We start from the raw sequence: 19,846 nt of genomic DNA on the forward strand, positions 1-19,846 counted from the left end.
TCACTTCAGCAAATATAAAGCCTCCGACAAGCGGGACAGAAAGCATCACCGCACTCGCTGTGTGTTCCCACAGGTCCTGTTAGCGACATGGGAGGAACGTGGCAGGAGTGAGAAAGGATACGCTTCCAAGAGCTGCTGTTCACGGACGACCGTGAACACATGAGCGTGGGAGCCCAGCCACAGGCCGAAACTGGGGCAGCCACGGGGGAGGGGTCCTCAGCATGCAGCGCCCCGGCACCTCCAGCAGCGTCCGCCCAGCCACGGCCCCTGAGCTGCTCCAGCTCCACGATGGCAGCAGTTCTGAGGGCTACGGGTGCCTCACAAGCCCCAGGGCGGAGCCCCTGTTCTGGGCCGGGGCAAGTGCCCCGGGCGAGCCTGGGGAGGCCTGGAACGGCACTGGGGACCCCAGGCAGCAGGCATGGTGGTCTCTGGCTGCCATCTCATTGTTGGTGGAAAAAGTCACTTGGTTGTATTAATTCTTGGTTTGCCCTCCAGGGATGAAACTAACTGGCCCTAGTAATACTGTTTTACAAATCTCCATTAACTATTAAATACCATAAAAATGTAAGCTGGCTTCATTCCTACAAGACGTGAAGGGAAACTGAAAACTGAAAAGCCACGAGTTCTTGTGAAAGAAGCCAGGAAGGGACTCCCAAACGCACCAGTGGGTTGACTTGAAATCCCAGCACCTGGGGACCTGCCTGGCCCCGGCTCCTCATATCCTGGAGGAACGAAACTGGGTCTTGGCTTCGAGTGAGCACAGCAGTGAACTGCTACCAGACTGGGAGGGTTTGACACAGCAGACTGGAGGTGGGCTATTCATTATCACAGAACATTGCAGTTGGAAGGAGAATTCTGTCTATGAGGCTACAACTAGGAGCCCACGGGGGCACGGAGGGGGAAGCACCTCAGAGGAGGGGACAGTCTTTCTCTGCACGAGAGCAAGACCCAAACACACACTCTCCACAGACAGAAAACTCACCAACACTCCTCAAAACTGCTAAAGAAAAGAACCAAAACGAAATATTAGCAGCTTGTTAGCAAACGGCAAATGCAAAACAAAAATTAAAAAAACAAGTTCTCTTTTGTCAAAATTCTGGAGATCATTTGTCGAGGCCCCGACTAGAGGGACGATTAAACTCAAGAGCCCAGCATGCTCACGTCTGCGCACGTGCTCGAGCCCCAGGGAGACGTCCCATGCGGGCGAGTAACACCTGCGCCGAAAGGAGAGCTCCCCTGGTGCAAACCATTCCTGCAGGTGGTGTTATGACATCAGTAGGACATTAAATAAAAATGTATATAATATATTGGAAAAATGCTGTAGGAGCACTTAGGGAGTAAGAGGTACTGAAGTTAACATGCCAAACACTTAGGTATCAACACCCCAACCTTCCTGGGACAGGGACAGCCCTCTTGAGCGGCTTTCTCCTCCGGGGCCTCCACGCCAGCCTCAGGTCACACACTCGCACCTCCACGTGGCCACATGCAATGCTGCGACAGACACGCGGCTGGCTGTGCAGAGCGTGGTGGCACAGGAAGCTCGCCTTTGTCCTAATTCCCAGAGGAGCACCAGGTCGGTGAATCCTCGGGGGGATCTGGTGGCCTGGCTTGTCTGCCCAAGGAGGAGCCCTTGGTGGGGACGAATCAAGGTCGCGGAGGCTGCCAGGGGCCTCCCAGAGATGCCGCCCAGCCCTGCGCTCAGCTCTGACCCGACTCCCCAGCTGCTCTCCGCCAGCCTGCTCACCCCTCGGCCCACGACCGCTGCACCTGACCTTTCTTCCCAACCCGTGCAGTCCGACGTCACCTTGCTCAAGCCCTGTCCTGACTCCCGCCCTGGGGCCTGAGGCTCCGGCCGGTGCTAAGCCGCTAAGCCTCCTCTGACTGCCCCGCGGGTCCTCCTGAGGCTGGCGGGCCTCGGCGTCACCGTCCTCAAAGCACTCGGCTCCGGCCCCTCGAGCCCACGTTCCGCGCAGACTGCCCCGTCGCGGCCCCAGCTTGTTCCTTCTCTGCAGCCCCACCTTCTTCTCCGGGCCTCGCCGCCCCATCCCCTCCACAACCTCGCTCCATCGGTGTCCTCTGCCGTCTGCCCTCACTTGCCTTCATCTCTCCTATCAGCCTGAGCACAGGCTCGTCTCGGTCGCCTTCTGCGAGCCTGAGGCCTTCACGCTGCTCCTCCACCTCACGGTCCGAGGAGCCCAGGCCTCGGCTACATGCATGGCATCCACTTCCTACACCCGCGCCCCCTGGTCAAGGTAAGGCTGGCGCGTGACGCTCGGGAAGATCACCCACGCCTCCCGGCGTCCAGCACAACAGCTCGGTTTAGCGTTCTCTCCCGTCCCCTCTGATCCACAGCACACCCTGCACCCTCCACTCGCCGGTTTCCAGCAGGCTCCAAGCGCTGGCGCTGACTTTGCCCCAGGGCCAGGCCCAGGCCCAGATCCATCAGCTCTGCGTCACCTGCACGCCACCTGCGCCTTCCCGGACCCTCCCCTCCGCTCCTGACCCCAAGGCCCCGCCCCTCACGCGTACTCCGCGAGGCCCGCCCCGCCCCGCCCACCTCCCAAGCTCCGGCTCAGCTGGTCAACTCCGTGCGGCACCTTGAGCCTTTCTGACACTGGGAATGTTGACCGCCAGCATCCTCCAGCAGAGGAAACGACCTCTCCCGGGCTTCACGCTTTGTAACCTTCAACCGACCGACCAGGGCCTGTAAAGGGCAGCCGCCTGGGGCACCTCTCTCCAGGTGCATTTCCATCCGCTGTCAGTTTACAGGGGCAGGACCACGGCTCGGGTGCCTCGTCACCCACCCAGCTCAGTCACATACACAGGGCAGCATAGGGCCCGTAAGGCAGCTCCTCCCGCCCCGCAAAAGCAGATCAGATGCTGGATGTTTCTGTGGTCCCGTTTTGACTTTTTTTTTTTTTTTAACCTAGGAAGCGTCAGACGGCAGTACAAGGACGACAAACACCCTCCAAAAACTTACTGTTTCTTGGTCTCTTCAAATTTGTGCAGCTTTTTGCGGAGACCTCCTGACTTAAAGCCTTGGCAGTGTGCTGCTGGCGCTCCGATGGTGACGATGTCATAGTTCTGATCTGAATGACAGAAAGCTCTCCTCCATTACTCTGGGCTCAGGCCTGTGGACGAGCCAGCTACAGGGATATGTACACAACTCTGGGATCCCCCGCCAGCCCACTTCCAAGCAGCCTGTGGTTCCCTCAGTTGCACAGCCCGGGCTGCCCAAGGGCCTCTGGAGCCAAGCACCATCATCTCGGCTACGAGGGTCCTGTATGTCTCAGGGGAGAGTCACACAGGGCAGAGGGCAACTACCCAGCTACACTCAGCTTGCATCCCTCCTTCAGAAGGATGACCTGTGGGCAATTTTCTGCCACAGCAACACAAAGGGAAGCTGGAGGGAGGACAAATGAGAGGAAGGGGTCTGGCTCTCCACAGAGGCCTTCCGGAGGCCCTTGGGCTGTGCCTCTTTGCCGAGCGCCCCGCAGCAGCGCACACAGGGCAGGCTGGGGCGGACGTGGGGCAGGCAGCTCAGGGAGAAAAGAAGTGAGATGTGATCCAGCGAGACTGTTACCTGATCCTCCATCGTCCTGAACTCGCATCCTCTGTATGTGTAAGTTTGTGGGAACAAATTCTAACTTTTTATCTGCTTTCAAACTGCTTGCTTTGAACGAGGGACCTGAGGAATGAAATGTGAGAAAATAAAGATGGTCAGCCCGTATCCCCCATTCATGAACGGCGGGTGGAGAAGGGAGAGTTTGAGGGTGCTGCTGCGGGCATGCAGGTGTGTGTCAGCAGTGGCCTCAGAAACTCTGAGCTGCCCATGAGCTCACTTCCTTCCCAGACGATGGGGGTGAAACGCTGAGGGAAAGCAGCTCCCGGCCGGGAGACTGGTTCGGGGTCCTAGGTGGTGGAAGAGCCTGGTGGATCCACCCTCGGAGGCTCAGGAGCGACGCCGGGCCTTCCCATCAGCAGCTCTCAACCGACAGGTCTGACACAGGGACAGGATTTTGTGCAGCACGATGTCAGCACCACTATAAAAAGCAAGTGGGCCCGTGCCAGGAAGTGCCTGTTCCAACTGTAGAGCCTGCCGGCATCCAAGATCTAAGAAACTGGTGTGACGGGAGCAACGCTTCTCAGTTCTGAAAAGTGATGAGAAGGTCTGCTCATCATCCCAGGTCTATCAAGATGAGCAAACGCTACACAGCATCGATTCTGGCCTCTGGAAAACATGCTAACGTGTCCCCTTGTACATCCTGGGGTGGGGCTCAGGAGTTTGGACCATGTTTTCTAACAAATATTCACAATCTTATTTCTATAATTAGAATACTTAACTAATTAAGTAAAGAACTACTTGCCTAGAAAAAGAGACTATAAATTACACTAACAATCAGGAGAAATAAACATTCCATCTAGTGAAAAAAGACAAATCTATTTTGCCAGTATGCAAAATGCAGACCAGCCACTGTCTGCTTTGCACTTTGCCATGGGAGATGGTTCTCTAGCTACTGACGGGGCAGCCCGTGGACCAGCAGCACTGGCATCCTGGGAGCCTGTTACAAATGCAGAATCCCAGATCTGCTGTTCACGAGGCTCTCTGGAGACTTAGAAGCACACTGACATCTCAGAAGCTCTGCTCTAGAAGAATCATGGTGGGGGGGTTTCAGACTTTCCCAGGTAACAAGCATCCAGCACGGGCAGGTCCCTAAGTGCCTTCAGGCAAACACTGCCATTTGTCTTAGAAATACATTTAGATCTGTTCTTCAGATTCAAACCAAACCCAGGGCACCACCATCTTGTCATCACTCCTGTAAACTTGGCTGCAGGTTCCTCTGTGCTGTCCCCACATTAAGGGGTTATGATTTTCCTTAAAAGCTGAAATTCTATTATAAAGAGGAGAAGGAGGGAAGAATCTGAAGACAGAGAATAAAGTAATAGAAAACCAAAAAAGTCACTCCATTGGGAACCAAAAGGGAATGAGTTAAGCATAATCTTCTAAACCTACCCTGAAAATGTTCTGAAAATCAAGTGGCATCTTTCAAGAAGAAAAGATGTGTCTATATTTCACTTTCACTTTTGAGTCTTCAAATGGAGAGCTCCACTCAGACAATTCATATGTAAATATAAGGACCGCTAAACAGTTAAACCGGGAAATCTAGAAAACCCTGCCTTGCTTTGTCTCAAGGCAAACGGCCTGCATCCTTTTGGCCATTTCACTGATGCTAGACCAAGATGAAGAAATAAAATGAACCAACAGCCTGTGACTTTGTCTCTCCTGAATTTCATCCTATAGCGGTTGTTTTGGCAGATGATACCATGGAAGGAACTTTCGATGCAATTCACACATTTGTCTTCTCAATTAAGATCTGAAAACTCCATATTTGAGAGAACTCACACCTCCATGAGAATCTATTTTAAAAAATCCATTAGAGTGCCTGTCAGTGGGAATATGGGAGTGACCCTGGGTTCCAGATTTCCAGCTGGGAAAATGAGAGCGGGTGAGCCATGGTGGGGTTGAGAGCGGGCACCCACCTTTGTACTGATGGAGGTCGGTCAGGTTCTCCTGGTATGTGAGGATGATGGTCTGGTACTGAGTGACGATCTGGCGCCGGAGGCTCTCCCAGCAAGGGGACAGTTCCCCCAGCTCCTCCAGTTCACACACTCTGCAAGCAAGACACACGCATCAGGCCATGGCGCCGGCTCCCTCCCAGCAGAGGCTCAGGAGTCCTGACCAACCAGGAGGACAGATGGATGTGGACACGTCATGCCCAGGGAAGGCCCTGCGAGTCTGGAGGGGCGGCAGCAGGGCAGGACAGCAGACAGCTCCAAGAGCGGCTGTAAACAAGGCAGACCACTGACCACGTGCAAACTGCACAGACAGGCTTTTCGTAGGAACTCAGTCAAGTGTTCAGGGAAAACTAAGTGAAGGAGTGAAGAGGGGAGTGGCTCCACCACGGCACCCTGGCGACCCTGCATGTGTCCAGAGGCCACAGGGGCGTGAAGGCTTGAACTGCAGCCTGAGTCTGACCCTCCCGGAGCACAGGAGGATTGGAGCCTGAGGGCAACTGCTACAGGCCCTCCCCACCCCTCTATCCCCCACACCCGGGGCTGTCATTGCCTCCTGGATTCTGGGAGGCATGGGGCTTTCTGCCCTCACCAGAGCAGAGCTGCAGAATATAAAGCTGTCCCGCAAGCCGGGCTGCTCAGCAACCGGGGTTCCGTGGCTCCTGCTGTGGCCACCAGGTCCCTTATGTCATCCTATTCGGGTCCAGGACAAGGACCCTGGGAAGATGGCAACTTTAGCTATTGTTCTCTTTACTATCTGTGTAAGTAATGAACTGTCTAGATCTAAAAGTGCATAGAGAAGAAGACAAGAAAAAAATGTTATATCCACAAAAATGAAAGCTGTTTAAGAACTGAAATATAAACTTCTTAGCTCAGCAGGAAATAATAGCTACATAATCAGAATAATGAACACACAAAACGGATTCAAAAAAAAAAAAAGGATAACCAGTTTAGGAAACTTAGGAAACTGGGGGGAAAGTATAAAAGACCTAAAATCCTCTTCATAGGAAATCAGCAGTTAATCTCTGAAGTTGATTAATTAAGAGAGTACTCTATACATAAATTTAGAAATATAGCATAAAACACTAAAACAGCTAAAAGTGGTTGCTTCTTAGGAAGGCGATCAGAAAGTTGAGCATCCCAAGACTTACGTTTTTTGTTAAAAGCCTTTTTGCACTCTTTGGCTTTTTATACTATGCACGTTTTCCTCTAAGGGGGGGGGAAAGCTAATTTTATAGAAGTGTTTAGGAATCTACTAAATTTTCTAAAGTTCAAAAAAAATTAAGAAGCTGTGTCATTTTATTATTATTATTATTACTACTAATCAACAAGATTAATGTAAAAGAACCCTCGGTGCAGGCAAGGCTGGGTGGGACCGAGGTCCCCGTGGGTTGCTGGTTGAGTGGCCCCACTGGCCTGGGGTCTGCACCCGAGCCGGTCGGCCTCAGCCGCTGCGGGCCCTGCTCTCTCTGTGTCGCTGCCCGTGGGTCACGTGGCTCCGCCTTGTGCTTCGGGTGTCAGCTTAGTGTCACCGTCTCTCAGAGGCCTGCCCTGGCCACCCTCCTCCTTCTCACGGCCCCTTTTAAGTTCTGCACACCAGTGACCCGTCTGGGCCCCGTGTGGCCCAAGTTCTGTTGCTGACTGTCTCCCACGGTCCATCTCGCCCGTCAAGACCCCCGCCTCCCCACCACAGTGAGCAGAGCGCTGGCCACGTGGCTGGCGTGAGAAACAGCAAAACCCTCCAAACCAACGCAATGAGTGAAGGAACTCTTCCGGGTTATAGTGCACCAAACGGTGGGAAATTATGCGCAACTAAAAATTTAGTGAAACTGAAGATACATAGGAAAGTAGATGGTAGCTATGTAAATATATTACAAATATGGAAAAGCTGAAAGGAAGTTTTAAAAAATTAACTCTATAAAATATACACAGGGCTTCCCTGGTGGCGCAGTGGTTAAGAATCCGCCTGCCAACACAGAGGACACGGGTTCGAGCCCTGGTCCAGGAAGATCCCGCGTGCCGCAGAGCAACTAAGCCCATGCGCTACAACTACTGAGCCCACGTGCCACAACTACTGAAGCCCACACGCCTAGAGCCCGTGCTCCGCAACAAGAGAAGCCACTGCAATGAGAAGCCCGCGCACTGCAACGACAAGAAGCCCCCCCACTCGCCGCAACTAGAGAGCGCCCACGCGCGGCAACAAAGACCCAACACAGCCAAAAATAAATAAATAAAATAAATTTATCTAAAAAATAATAAATAAATAACATATACACATATAGGGGGATAAAGCAGCTCATTGCATTATTCTTCCCCTTTTTCTCTAAGTTCAAATTTTTTTTCAAGATAAAAAAGTTAAAACAAAATAGCTGTATTAAAACAGTAGGATCTGGCTGCACTGTTTTCCTTCATGCAGCTGCTGCGTTGCATCTACAATTAACACTGCTCACTGGCAAGGAGCAGAGACGACTCTTAGGCAGACGGGAGACATACTCTGCAGCGCCCGGACCTCCTCTCAGGCTGCTCCCCACCTCAGGACCTGTGAAGCAGGCCCTGGGCTGAGAGACACAGAGGATCAGTGTCCTGATGGGTCATCCTTAGCCCTCTGGAGCCCGGACCGTAGGAAACCGTGACCCAGGCAGCCACAACCAGAGAGGCACCAGCTAGTCTAACTTTCTCAAGGCCGGAGGGGAGGGGAGGGGAGGGGAGCCCGTGCTCAGCAGGGGCACAGCTGGCGTGTCGGGCACGCTGTCTCGTGACGTCCTCGCACAGAAACCCCGGGACACAGATGAGCAAACTGAGCCCAGGCTGCGCAGCAGGCAGGCGGTGGACGCTGGGTGTGCGGCCAGGCCCATCTGATGCCAGTGCTCCACCCGTCCCGTCCACGAGCCTTCCAGATGGGAAGGGGCGGATGACGGGGGCCTCACCTGGCCGCGTCCTCCTCCAGCAGGAGCTTCACGAACTGCCGGGGCACGTGCAGGGACAGCATGCTCTCTGCCATCTGCTCCAGGATCCGCAGGTGGTTGCCCTCGGTGGTCGGGAACCGGTACATGCGGCAGATGGCACCGCCGAACACTGAGGCGGGAGGGGGACAGGCCGCGGTGAGCAGGCGCAGGCCGCCGCGGGACCCTCCCCCCCGGCCCCCGGGTCTTCTTCCTGCTCATCTCCAGGGAGTTAAAACACTTAAACCCACACCCACAGAGTGACCGAGCCCGAACGCCCCTGCCCTGTGACATGCGGTCTCATCATCCCAGACCGTGTCACCGGCTCTAAGGTGCTAGGACTGGGGCGGGGAGGCTGCCGGTCACCGAGCCCGACGCCATCGAGACAGAGTGAAAGGAAGCAGGAGCCCCCTCCCCGGAGGGTCACGAGGTCCCAACATGCTGCCACAAAGGACGGCACGCTGATGTGCAGAGAGAGGGGACGATGGGCGTGCACAGCCGTGACAATCAGAGCGGGTGGGGAAGCAGACCATGAGCCCGCGTGGACACTCACGAGTGGCAGGAGTACCAACAGAGGAAGCTGTTTACCCGATTTCAGTAAAGTGTCTTTTCGCAACGAAGCGTATTTGGATCGGATTCCCAAGGCCTCGGTCAAGCTCTCGTCAACAGGCAGAACCATCTAAAAACATGTACAGAAAAGCATGAGAAAACTGTGACTCAGACTCCAGAGCACATCATATCATAAAAGAAGCCTTGAAACTAACATCCACCATCAACTCTAGGAGAAACGCACAGCCACAGACAAGTGAGGCCCCTCCCAGGACACTGAACATATTCCGCCCACACAATTTTCTAGAAATGCACAACTTTCGAACAAGTCACTTCCCCTTGTCTTTGAGTGTTTTGATGTGTAGGATGAAAGGGCAGTGGTAGATGAGGCCCAGGAGTATTTCCACAGCTGACGTTTCAGGTTTATTTGGGGTAAAATGAGAGATCTCTATATTTTACAATGACTATTTACCAGCGTTTGGGCTCTGAAATTAGAACTGTTGTTTCAGAGTGTCTGGGTGAGCGGCTGTGCGTCAGAGAGGGTGACACAGGGCCGGGGGGAGTGGGCACAGGTGTGAGACGGGGCCCAGGCGGCTGCGAGGCAGAGGAGTGTCTGGGAGAGGAAGACCGTAACCAGCCCTCAGGGTGACCTGGGTCTCACTCCACACCCACGAGCCGAGCCACCTCTGCCCTCCCCGACTGACTGCAGCTGCTCGCACTCTGGAGAGGGGCCAGCGTGGCCTGGGGCAGGGGCAGGGGACGCTTCCCTCTACTTGGAGAAGTGCCTGGGGGGACGGGCGTGTCCGGCAGAGCCCGGCCTCCCCTCCCCACAGCTCACAGGCAAAGTGCTGTGCTCACCCTCCCGTTGACGGTGTCCAGAGAGCGGGTCACGGGGGGCCGCTGGTCTGACTTCTCCTCCATCTGCCAGCCCATCACGGTGATGTTGCCCACGCGGTCACTCTCCGCAGACCTGCAACCAACCGGCAACGCGCTTCAGTCAACAGCGCCGTGACTGCGCTTCATTTTCCGCTTCAACACAAAGCTCAGCTTCCCGGATGGTCAAGGGGTCCTGGGGGTGCCAGGATGGGGCCGGCTGGTCGGTCAGGCAGCAATTACCATGTGCACAGGCTCCGGGGGAGGCAGGCGAGGAGACGGGGGCACAGAAGAGGGCTGTGTCTGAGAGGGGACGATGCCCCAGAGATGGGTGGCGTGCCCAGTGAAGCGGGGGTCGGGGGTAGCCAACGCCTGCTCGGGAGGCTGGCGCCCATCAGCCCTGGGCTGACCCCGCCCCGGAGAGTGACGCGGACACACCTTGCAGTCGGGACTGGAGAGCACCTTCTTCTGGCACTAGACCCCTTTTCTGCTCATTCCCACCCCACCCTCAAGCTCTGATTAGCCTCAAGGCCTAGGCTGGGACCGCAAGTAAGCTGAGGTCACCCAGGATTTCCCAAAGCCTCTGCACCCTTCATGGTATAGCTGACACCACTCTAGCCCTGGTCCACTTTACTGCTAAGACCCCTCAGGTTGGCTGCTGGCTGCCTGGGCCCATCTGATTCATCCAGGGAAGCCCCAGTGAATCCTTGATTCATTCAGAGATACCCTGAAGCCTCTGGCTTTTTTATCTAAGCTGTGGGGCTTAGCCATGTTCTAAATTTTTATGTGGTCACATGCATCCACTGACCATTTCCTCTGTGACTCACTCTCACAGTTCTCGTGCCTGGAAAAGTCCCTCCCCAGGCTCTCTGTTCGACAGTCATCTCTAGCTCCTTTTAAAAAGGATGATGGGGCTTCCCTGGTGGTGCAGTGGTTAAGAATCCGCCTGCCAGTGCAGGGGACACGGGTTCAATCCCTGGTCCGGGAAGATCCCACATGCCGCGGAGCAACTGAGCCCGTGCGTTACAACTACTGAGCCTGTGTTCTAGAACCTGCAAGCCACAACTACTGAGCCCGCGTGCCACAACTACTGAAGCCCGAGTGCCTCGAGCCCGTGCTCCGCAACAAGAGAAGCCACCACAATGAGAAGCCCGCTCGCCGCAACCAGAGGAAAGCCCGTGCGCAGCAACAAAGACCCAACGCAGCCAAAAACTAAAAAGTAAAAACTGCAGGCTCTGGAATCAGACTGCCTGGATTTGTACGTGGGCTCTGAGAGTTCTTAGCTGGATAACACCGAGCAAGTTAATTAACCTCTCTGGACCTCAGGTTCCTACTATCTCCTCCTACGGTTGTAGTATTAGGTGAGGTCATACAGGAGAGCACACAGTAAGAGCTTAATAAATGACTATAAAATGTACATGTATAAAAATAAAAAATAAATAAATAGATAGATTAATTAATTAATTAATTTAAAAAGAAAAAAAAGGATGATGCCCACGTCTTACATTTAACCCTAATCCAACTAGGATCGGCTCTGGTGTACGATGTACCTGGGTGTTCTTCTCTAACGGCCCCTCCCCCATGCGACCCCGCTTTTTCTCCCCGAGACCCCTTCCTCGTCCTGAGTCAAGCTCTCCACACACACAGCAGGGTGAGCCCAGCCCAACGCCTTCAAGTCCGTCATCTCCGTGTCTTCAAAATGTCGCACTACTAGCAGGGAATTCATCTTCTGTGTCACAATCTTCTTTGCTATTTGGGACTATTTCCCCAATTTTTACATTATTTTGAAAAAAAAAAAAAAAAAAAGAACACTATGTCAGGGTAGGAATTGCCCCTAAAATGAATCTGGGAAGGACTGACACCTTGACCCCAACATAGTGGGGTCCCCCCGCGCCTCCCTCCCCACATTCCTTCCTTCCACAAATATTTATTGAGCAGCAGGCACTGTTCTAGGTCTTGGGATACAAGTAAAACCATGGCACATCCCTGCCCTCTGGGAGATCACATCCTATCAGGGAGAGGACAGATAACAGAAAAATATGTTTGGTATCATTAGATGTGTACCTAGGTTTTCCTTTGGGTCTGCATACCTCCTATGGACACTGCACATCTCCATTCCGTGACAGGCCCTCTGACAGGCTTTTTTTCTCTCTCCTCAATGACAACCAAGTCCCCGCCCAGAGACTGGCCTCTGGGGACACGGTGCTCTCTCAGTACAGGAAGTAGGCCCTTTCCCCATCTGTCCCTAGACCTCATAATTCCAGATCCTTGCAAAGGGACAAAATTAAATACCAACCTTAGTGTTAAATACAACCTATGACGCCTGTCCTGGAGCAGATCTTTGACGACAAATGTTCCAGAGCCCAGCAAGTACATCTGAGGAGGAGGGGGAGACGGCATTAGTGCACCTGCTTTGCCTCGGCTCCACCTGCCAGGCCCTGGGGAGTCCAGCTGGCTGGTTCTCTCCACACATCTGACCTCATCTCAGGAGCCCAATGGGGAGGCTCATAATGATGTTCCCAAAGACAAATATATTTGGACATTAATTTGTGAGCCAGAAGTGAAGTCAATCTCGTGCTCACCTCTCAAACGATTACATAACTTTAAAAAAAGGGAAGAATATCCCATGAACCACAACATGGTACTTAACTGTTCCCTGAGATCTATCCTTGACATCATACACGGAGAGCTTGATCTGTGTCATCTGATTGATGAGAGAGTCTTGAAAGAAGGCAATACTGCTTAGAAATATAGGATCGTTGGTTCCCTAGAATAGAAAAAAAAAAAAGAATCAGAATACAGAGTTGGATTTTTTGAACTCGTTGCTTCTGAAATACACCAACATTCTCAGAAGGAGAAACTAACATTCTTACCAACTTGGATCAACACAAATGCGGATGGGGCTTACATGGATGCATAAACACCAAAACACCGTTTTCCAAAAAGGACAAAGTGTTCTGGGCCCAGATACAACAAACAGGCCACCACACAAGCTGGGCCCAAGGGCTCATTCTAAGGGCTCCTCCCTCAGCAGGAAGGATTTTCTAAAACTGAGTTGAACGTCCACATGGATTCTTAGTCTTACAACTTCAGACGAGTTATGTATTTGGACCTACTACTGTGGGTTATTCCTTCACGATGCACAAAGGCAGATGGAAGAGGATATGAATGGCCAGAGTTGGTTATTTCTGGAACCCTGGGTTTGGAATACTTGCGGCCCGGCTTTATCCTTTCCTGAGGACTAGCTGCCAGTGTCTCAATCGTAGGTAGCCACTTCCTGGCAGCCCGGCCTTGACCCCCAAAGCACCATTACATCAGACTCTCTTCCTCAGGCGGTGGTTAGCGATCTCAGCCAAACAGTTAGCGGCTCCTGTCTGTACCTGCAGCTCCAGCTCCAACGTCTCAGCGCTCGCTGGACAGTGCCCACCCCAGGCGTCCTGCTGGGGCCGCAGCCCCACCCAACCTGTCCCTCCATCCGCTGGTTCGGACCCTCTCTGACTCTGTGTCCAAGGAGGCTGCAGACCCGGGCACCTGCTTTGGTGCCTTCTTCTTTGTTCTCAACCACCCAGCATCGATGCACCCCCGCCAGTTGCACCTCCAGAGCCTCCCTCTCATGCCCCCTTCTTTCCACTCCTCCCCGCTGCCAGTCAGGCCCCACAACACTGTCACTCCCCCAGCGACCTCCGACTCGGGGCCTCCCTGAAACACACCTGCGGACAAGGCTGCCCCGCCCGGCTAGACCCCCGCTTCCCTGCACTCCTGCTGTGCCTCTGCACACACTGGACAGGATCAAGTTACTGTCCGAACCCACACAATGAGCTGGACGGGACCTCGTCCTCCGGGTACCGTCCTCGTCTCTATGCTCTGACAGAGACCACACTCTGCTCTGTCTGCATGAGCCAAGTTCATTTCCGCCTCCTCAACCACAGGACGGTAGACTCCTTGAGGGCAGGGGCAGGGCCTCAAGGGTCTTTGTATCATCCACAGCACCCAGCGCTAGGCTTTATACGTAGGCAGTGCTCGACAAATGCTGAGAAAACAGAACTGTGGGCTTGAACTTGGAAATACATTTCTAAGAGAATGAAAAAGTGTTTTGTCTCCCAAAATGTGAAGCTGGGAGAGAAGGGGAAATGCAGTTTGTTTGGTGGAGAGTGCCAGGGAGGAGATACTTCACCTGGAGGCTCACGTCACCAACAAAATCCAACAGGAGCTCACACCAGCCAACTCCTATGCCTAGTTTCATAACTTACATGATGTGCTCAATTATCTGAAGAAATTTTGTAAAATTCCCCAGGCGAACGCATATCATTTCATTTAATGTAAAAAGTAAACACAGAGCACACATCTCAAAAGATTATAAAAATAAAACCCAATAAAATTAAGGTATGCCTAGTAAGAGGGTTGGTTAAGAGTTAACACTCTCCAAACTCTAATTAATGAGCACAACTGTCCAAAAGTAGCAGCCAACTGGAGGTGACAAGGAAGAATCGGGGCTTACCTCTTAAAAGGCAATCAACCTTAGAGGACCACTGTTCAAAAACAGGCTGCCAATAGACAACTGATAATAACTGTAAAGGATATGGCAAATATAAATGCCACCCGGATGAGTAAGTGTGATGAAAGATACCAATGTACTGAAAAGCCATGGAAGAACAGCGACGATCCACAGGAATGCAGCTGCAGCTACAGGTGCTCAGGTCACTGAACAGCCCTCCCATCGGGATCAGAAACCCTGTCACGGAGCCGCCGGGGGGCCAGGGGCCAGCAGCACCCACCTCAATGATCTCCGTCTGTGCGTGCTTCGTCCAGAACGCCTGGGGTGGGGTGGTCACACTGACTGCTACAAAGCTATTTGGTTTTCGATCTAGCGATGGCGTATGCAGCTCACTGCAAGCTACAGAATTAAAACAATAGAAATAAAATAAAAATAAAATAGAAATGAATCTTTAAAATCAGGCTCTAGTTAGTTCTCTGTTCCAAATGCACCCAAAGAAAGCAAGAGAAGTAAATGACACTCAAAGGGATGAGGTGATCACATTGTCGGTTGTCACAGGGAGGTGATTTTTCAGATTAGAAGCAAAATCCCTTCTCCTTCCTCCCCGCCTTCCCCAGCCCCCAGGACAGCAATGCAGGCACTGCCAACGGAAGGCCCTCTATGTCCACGGAATGGACGACATAGGAAGGGTCTGACCCATAAAGTCTGACCTTAATAACTAACTGGAGCTAAGCAGCCACAGAGCTGATGAAATCAAGACCCAGCTATACACACCCGCATCCAGGACTTCCACAGCCTTAGCTTATGGTGTCCCCAGATCTGTGTGTGATGTATGTTGGAAGCAAATTAAAATTCTATGGCAAAATAAACAAAGCTTTTTCTTTTTCTTAAGGAAGTCATTGCTCCTTTATTCTCCTTATAAGACTTATATCAAATGTAAGATTACTAAACATGTGACTTTTCAGAACAAAAGGCGCCCTGTAGAACTGTTTCAGTTAGAAAATGTACTAAGCATTTTGAAAGACTCAGATAACTCTATCACAGAAGGGACCCACAGGAAAAATGATCATACGTCTTTGAACCTCACATGCTATCTATTGTAAAATGCATTATGAGAGAAAGAAAAGGCCCACTGCCATTAGTCTATGATGTGGAACTGACTGTAAGACACTTTCTGAGTAAAGATATACTAAAAGATGAAAAAATATCCACCTTGTAACTGGTGAAACATATGGTAAATCATTCAACACTCATAAAAAGAAGTGGTTTTTCTGGAGGGGCACTGAACATGCCCCACAGTGTTGCAAGCCTTTGGTTAATTCCCAGAGTTCGGAAACAATTGATTTTTTAAAAAATTTTTCGAGTTTTAAATTTTTATACAATTTCTAAAGGTTACTTTCCATTTACACTTATTACAAAATATTAGCTATATTTCCCGTGTTGTACTATACACCCTTGAGCCTATCTTACACCCAGTGGTTTGGACCTTCTGCTCCCCCCACCCCTGTATTGCCCCTTCCAGCTCTCCCTACTGGTAACCACCAGTTTGTTCTCTATATCTGTAGGTCTACTTCTTTTTTGTTATATTCACTAGTTTGTTGTATTTTTTAGGTCCCACATATAAGTGATATCATACAGTATTTGTCTTTCTCTGTCTGACTTATTTCACTTAGCATAATGCCCTCCAAGTCCATCCATGTTGCTGCAAAAGACAAAATTTCATCCTTTTTATGGCTGAGTAATATTCCATTGTATCTGTATACACCACATCTTCTTTATCCATTCATCTGTTGATGGGCACTTAGGTTGTTTCAATATCTTGACAATTGAAACAATTGATTTTGACCATTCTTTCACTGCCTTTATGAAGGAGAGGGTTTTTAGAGGTCTTTATTCCTGCTCTCATCATTCTCAATGATTTTTAAAATGCTCACTGGTGGTTTAAAATTCAGAAACTGATTTTTACTTCTGCAAATTAATTTACTTCTGAAAATTAATCTCTCTGTATTATCTTCTCATATATCTTCATGAATTTTCATTACTTATTGGAATATAATAAAATACAAAGACCTTGGGTTTTCAGTTCAATGAGTTTTGACAATCATATACACCCATGTAACCCTCATTAAAACAAGATACCTTTTCCCATCAGACGAGAAAGTTCCCCCCATACTTCCCAGTCAATTCCCCTACTCTGCAACCACTTTCTGATTTTTATCACTTTTGTCCATTCTTGAATTTCACATAAACGGAACATTTTTAAGATTCCTCTGTATTGGGCTTCCCTGGTGGCGCAGTGGTTGACAGTCTGCCTGCCGATGCAGGGGACGCAGGTTTGTGCCCCGGTCCAGGAAGATCCCATGTGCCGTGGAGCGGCTGGGCCCATGAGCCATGGCCGCTGAGCCTGCGCGTCCAGAGCCTGTGCTCCACAACGGGAGAGGCCACAACAGTGAGAGGCCCGCGTACCGCAAAAAAAAAGAAAAAAAAAGATTCCTCTGTATTGTTTATATACCAATAATTCATTCTTCTTTTAAAAAATTGATGAATCCATTGTATGAATGTACCAACATTTACTTATCAGTCCTGCTGTTAATAGACATTCGGGTTGTTTCCAGTTTGGAACTATTATAAATAAAGGTGCTATAAACATTCTTACATCTTTTTGTGAACATGTTTTCTTTCTTTTGCCTAAGTACCTAGGAGTGGAATTTCTAGCTTACAGTAGAGGATACACTTAGCTTTGTAAGAAGCTGACAGTTTTCTAAAGTGGCTGTTATCATTTTACAATCCCACCGGCAATTTACATGAGTTCCAGGTGCTCTGCATCCCACCAACAATTGGTGGGGTTCATCTTTATTTTAGTTGTTCTAATGGACGTGTTTTAATTTGCACTTCTGTGATGACTCGTGATGTTAAGCATCTTTTCACCATGTGTTTATTGTTCATTGTTATAACTTCTTTTGTCAAGAGTCTGCTCAAGTCTTTTGCTCATTTTTAAATTGAGTTGATTTTTTTTAACTGTCAATTTGTAAGCATTTTATTCTGGATCTGTCCTTTGTCAGGTATATGTGTTCTGAATATTTTTTTCCCAGTCTGTGGTTTATTTATTCATTTGCTTAAAGATTTCTACAGTTTTCTATGTTTTGATTTTAGATTTTTAATTTTAGAGAACGGCAGGCAGAAAAATGTCCCTCCCCCTAAAATGTATCCTCGTTCTAATCCCGGGAACCTATGAATATATTATAATAATAGGCAAAAAAAGACTTCATAGATGTGATTATGGTCATGGAATCTTGACATGAAAAGATTATTCTGGATTATCTGGGTGGGCTTAATCTAATCACAGGAGCTCTTAAAAGTACAAGTAGAAGGTGGAAGGGTGAGCTAGGAAGACGTGACAATAAAAAAAGAGAAGAGACAGGAGAGATTCTAAGCATGAAAGGCACTCAACCTGCCATTGCTGGCTTCGAAGATGGAGGAAGGGGCCACAGTCACAGAATGTGAGTGGCCCTTATAAGTTGAGAACAGGCCTCAACCCGGTAGCTAGCAAAGAAATGGGGACCTCAGCCTTAAAACCACAAGTAACTCATTCTGCCAACAACTTGAATGAACAAGGAAACACATTCTCCCCTAGAGCCCCCAGAAAGGACCGCACCCATGCTGAAGCTTTCATTTTGGTGTTATAAGATTCTAAGCAGAGACCCAGCTGAGCCCTCTGGGTTTCTGACCTAAGGGAACGGTAAGGTAATAAATTTGCGTTGTTTTAAGGTGCTATGTTATGGTCATTTGTTATGGCAGCAATAGCAAAGTAAAACACAGAGTTAGTACTTTCTGCCAAGAAAGCTCTGCCTACCCTCAAGTTGTGGTTGTGAGTTATGTATTTTCTTCCAGAAGCTTTAAGGTTCTATTATTTTCTAAAAATTCTATTCTATTTCTTCTACTATGTCTGCCTCAACAGAAATCAGGGATTTGACTGTTCCATTTGCTCTCCCTCCTTGAAGCTACCCCCATCGGTGACCCTGGTCTGGCCTCTCTTGGCCTGCCCTCTCATCATGCGAGGTTAGAACATCCGAGTCTCTCAAGCGCCAAGTGATGGCAGGTAGGTTGAGACACAGCAGGTGGCCCAAGGCTGGAAAGACTGATTATCAGCTTAAGGTCTGATGGGCCAACTGCCACTGTCAGAACACACCTCCCCACGGGTGACATTCTCTCCTGGCCTCGTCCCCACCCAGCCTGTCTAAATCTCACGCAAGGTTTAATTCCCAGCTCAGTTCCATGGCTTCCACGAAGCTTTCTCTCTGAGCCCACAGTCACGTCTCCTTCTGTTTATCACTTACGCGTCACTCCTCTGGCATATTTCCATAGAAACCATTAATCTCTGATATGTGGGTCTTGTCTCTCCAACCAGAGCATCTGTAGTCCCAGCTGAATAAATGCTATTGACGTAAACCAGTAAAACATATTTCGAGTGCATATCATTTGACTCAGCAATTCTATATCCAAGAGTTTATCCTAGGGAAATAATCAGCAAAATATATGAAAGATCCATGTACAAGTACGTTAACCGTGCTGGTATGTTTATAATGGCAAATTGGCAAGACCTGAATGTCCAGCAATAGGAGACTGGTTAAAATAAATATGGCACAGCCATACAACAGATTCTGTGTAGGCATCTAAAACGATGAGGTGGCAGATCCACGTTTACTAAAATGAAAAGATGCCAGTGATGTTTCGCTACGTGAAAAAAAATCATGTTAAGAACACTAGGAAGACATTTTTGTAAATAATTCCATCACCTCCACAACTAAAAATCATCAAAAATTTCTGTATAGCCCTGTGTGGGTGTAAAAAAATATCTAGAAGGATATATACCAAAATGCCAACTGTGATTCTCTCTCTCTGACAGGGTTTACATTTTCTCTATTAAAGAGGTTTTTAAATGAGTACTTTTTAATTTTAAACTTCTATTTTTAAGATAAAATATTTGACCATTCAATTATCTGACTCCTACTCCTCATCTTTGTTTTTTAATTGTGGCAAAATTCATTTAACATAAAATTCACCCTCACTTTTTTAAGCTGTTTCTTCCTCCATCTGTCGCATTAATATGACTACATTACCGCCCTTGACTTGCCAGATTCAGAAATGTCCTGATTTCTAGATTTCTATTATAGCGCTGAAGATTTTTAACTTAATTACATCAACTCTCATTCTCTCTCTAAACTCAGTTTAGCTCAACTTTTTTGTTATATCCATGTTCTGCATTATTAAAGCTAAGCGGATGCTATTCATTACGGGATTTCTTTTACTTCTCTCCTGTGTTGGACTCTGTTTCCTGGATCTTCTTTTTTCTCAGTTTATTCCCTCTTTTCGGTGGAGCACATCCTCCACTAACTTCCAGAGAAAGGATGTG

The 19,846-nt window shown here is 49.6% G+C and overlaps 1 protein-coding gene across 3 annotated transcripts in view; it reads right to left on the minus strand.

The window, feature by feature from the left end:
* The window catches only part of INPP4A (inositol polyphosphate-4-phosphatase type I A), a 130,629-nt gene that overhangs the window by 33,490 nt on the left and 77,293 nt on the right, over window positions 1-19,846 (minus strand). For all 3 annotated transcript variants that reach the window (XM_060118026.1, XM_060118024.1, XM_060118025.1), the window contains exons 5-13: window positions 14,714-14,832; window positions 12,589-12,705; window positions 12,235-12,314; window positions 9,924-10,035; window positions 9,105-9,195; window positions 8,502-8,649; window positions 5,542-5,672; window positions 3,584-3,688; window positions 2,981-3,089 (exon numbers count right to left, since the gene is read on the minus strand). In XM_060118026.1, coding sequence (XP_059974009.1) covers window positions 2,981-3,089; window positions 3,584-3,688; window positions 5,542-5,672; window positions 8,502-8,649; window positions 9,105-9,195; window positions 9,924-10,035; window positions 12,235-12,314; window positions 12,589-12,705; window positions 14,714-14,832 — 1,012 coding nt within the window. The remainder of the gene's footprint in view (window positions 1-2,980; window positions 3,090-3,583; window positions 3,689-5,541; window positions 5,673-8,501; window positions 8,650-9,104; window positions 9,196-9,923; window positions 10,036-12,234; window positions 12,315-12,588; window positions 12,706-14,713; window positions 14,833-19,846) is intronic.

This window comes from Mesoplodon densirostris, chromosome 14, assembly GCF_025265405.1.
Source record: "Mesoplodon densirostris isolate mMesDen1 chromosome 14, mMesDen1 primary haplotype, whole genome shotgun sequence".
In the NCBI taxonomy this organism is placed as follows: domain Eukaryota; kingdom Metazoa; phylum Chordata; class Mammalia; order Artiodactyla; family Ziphiidae; genus Mesoplodon; species Mesoplodon densirostris.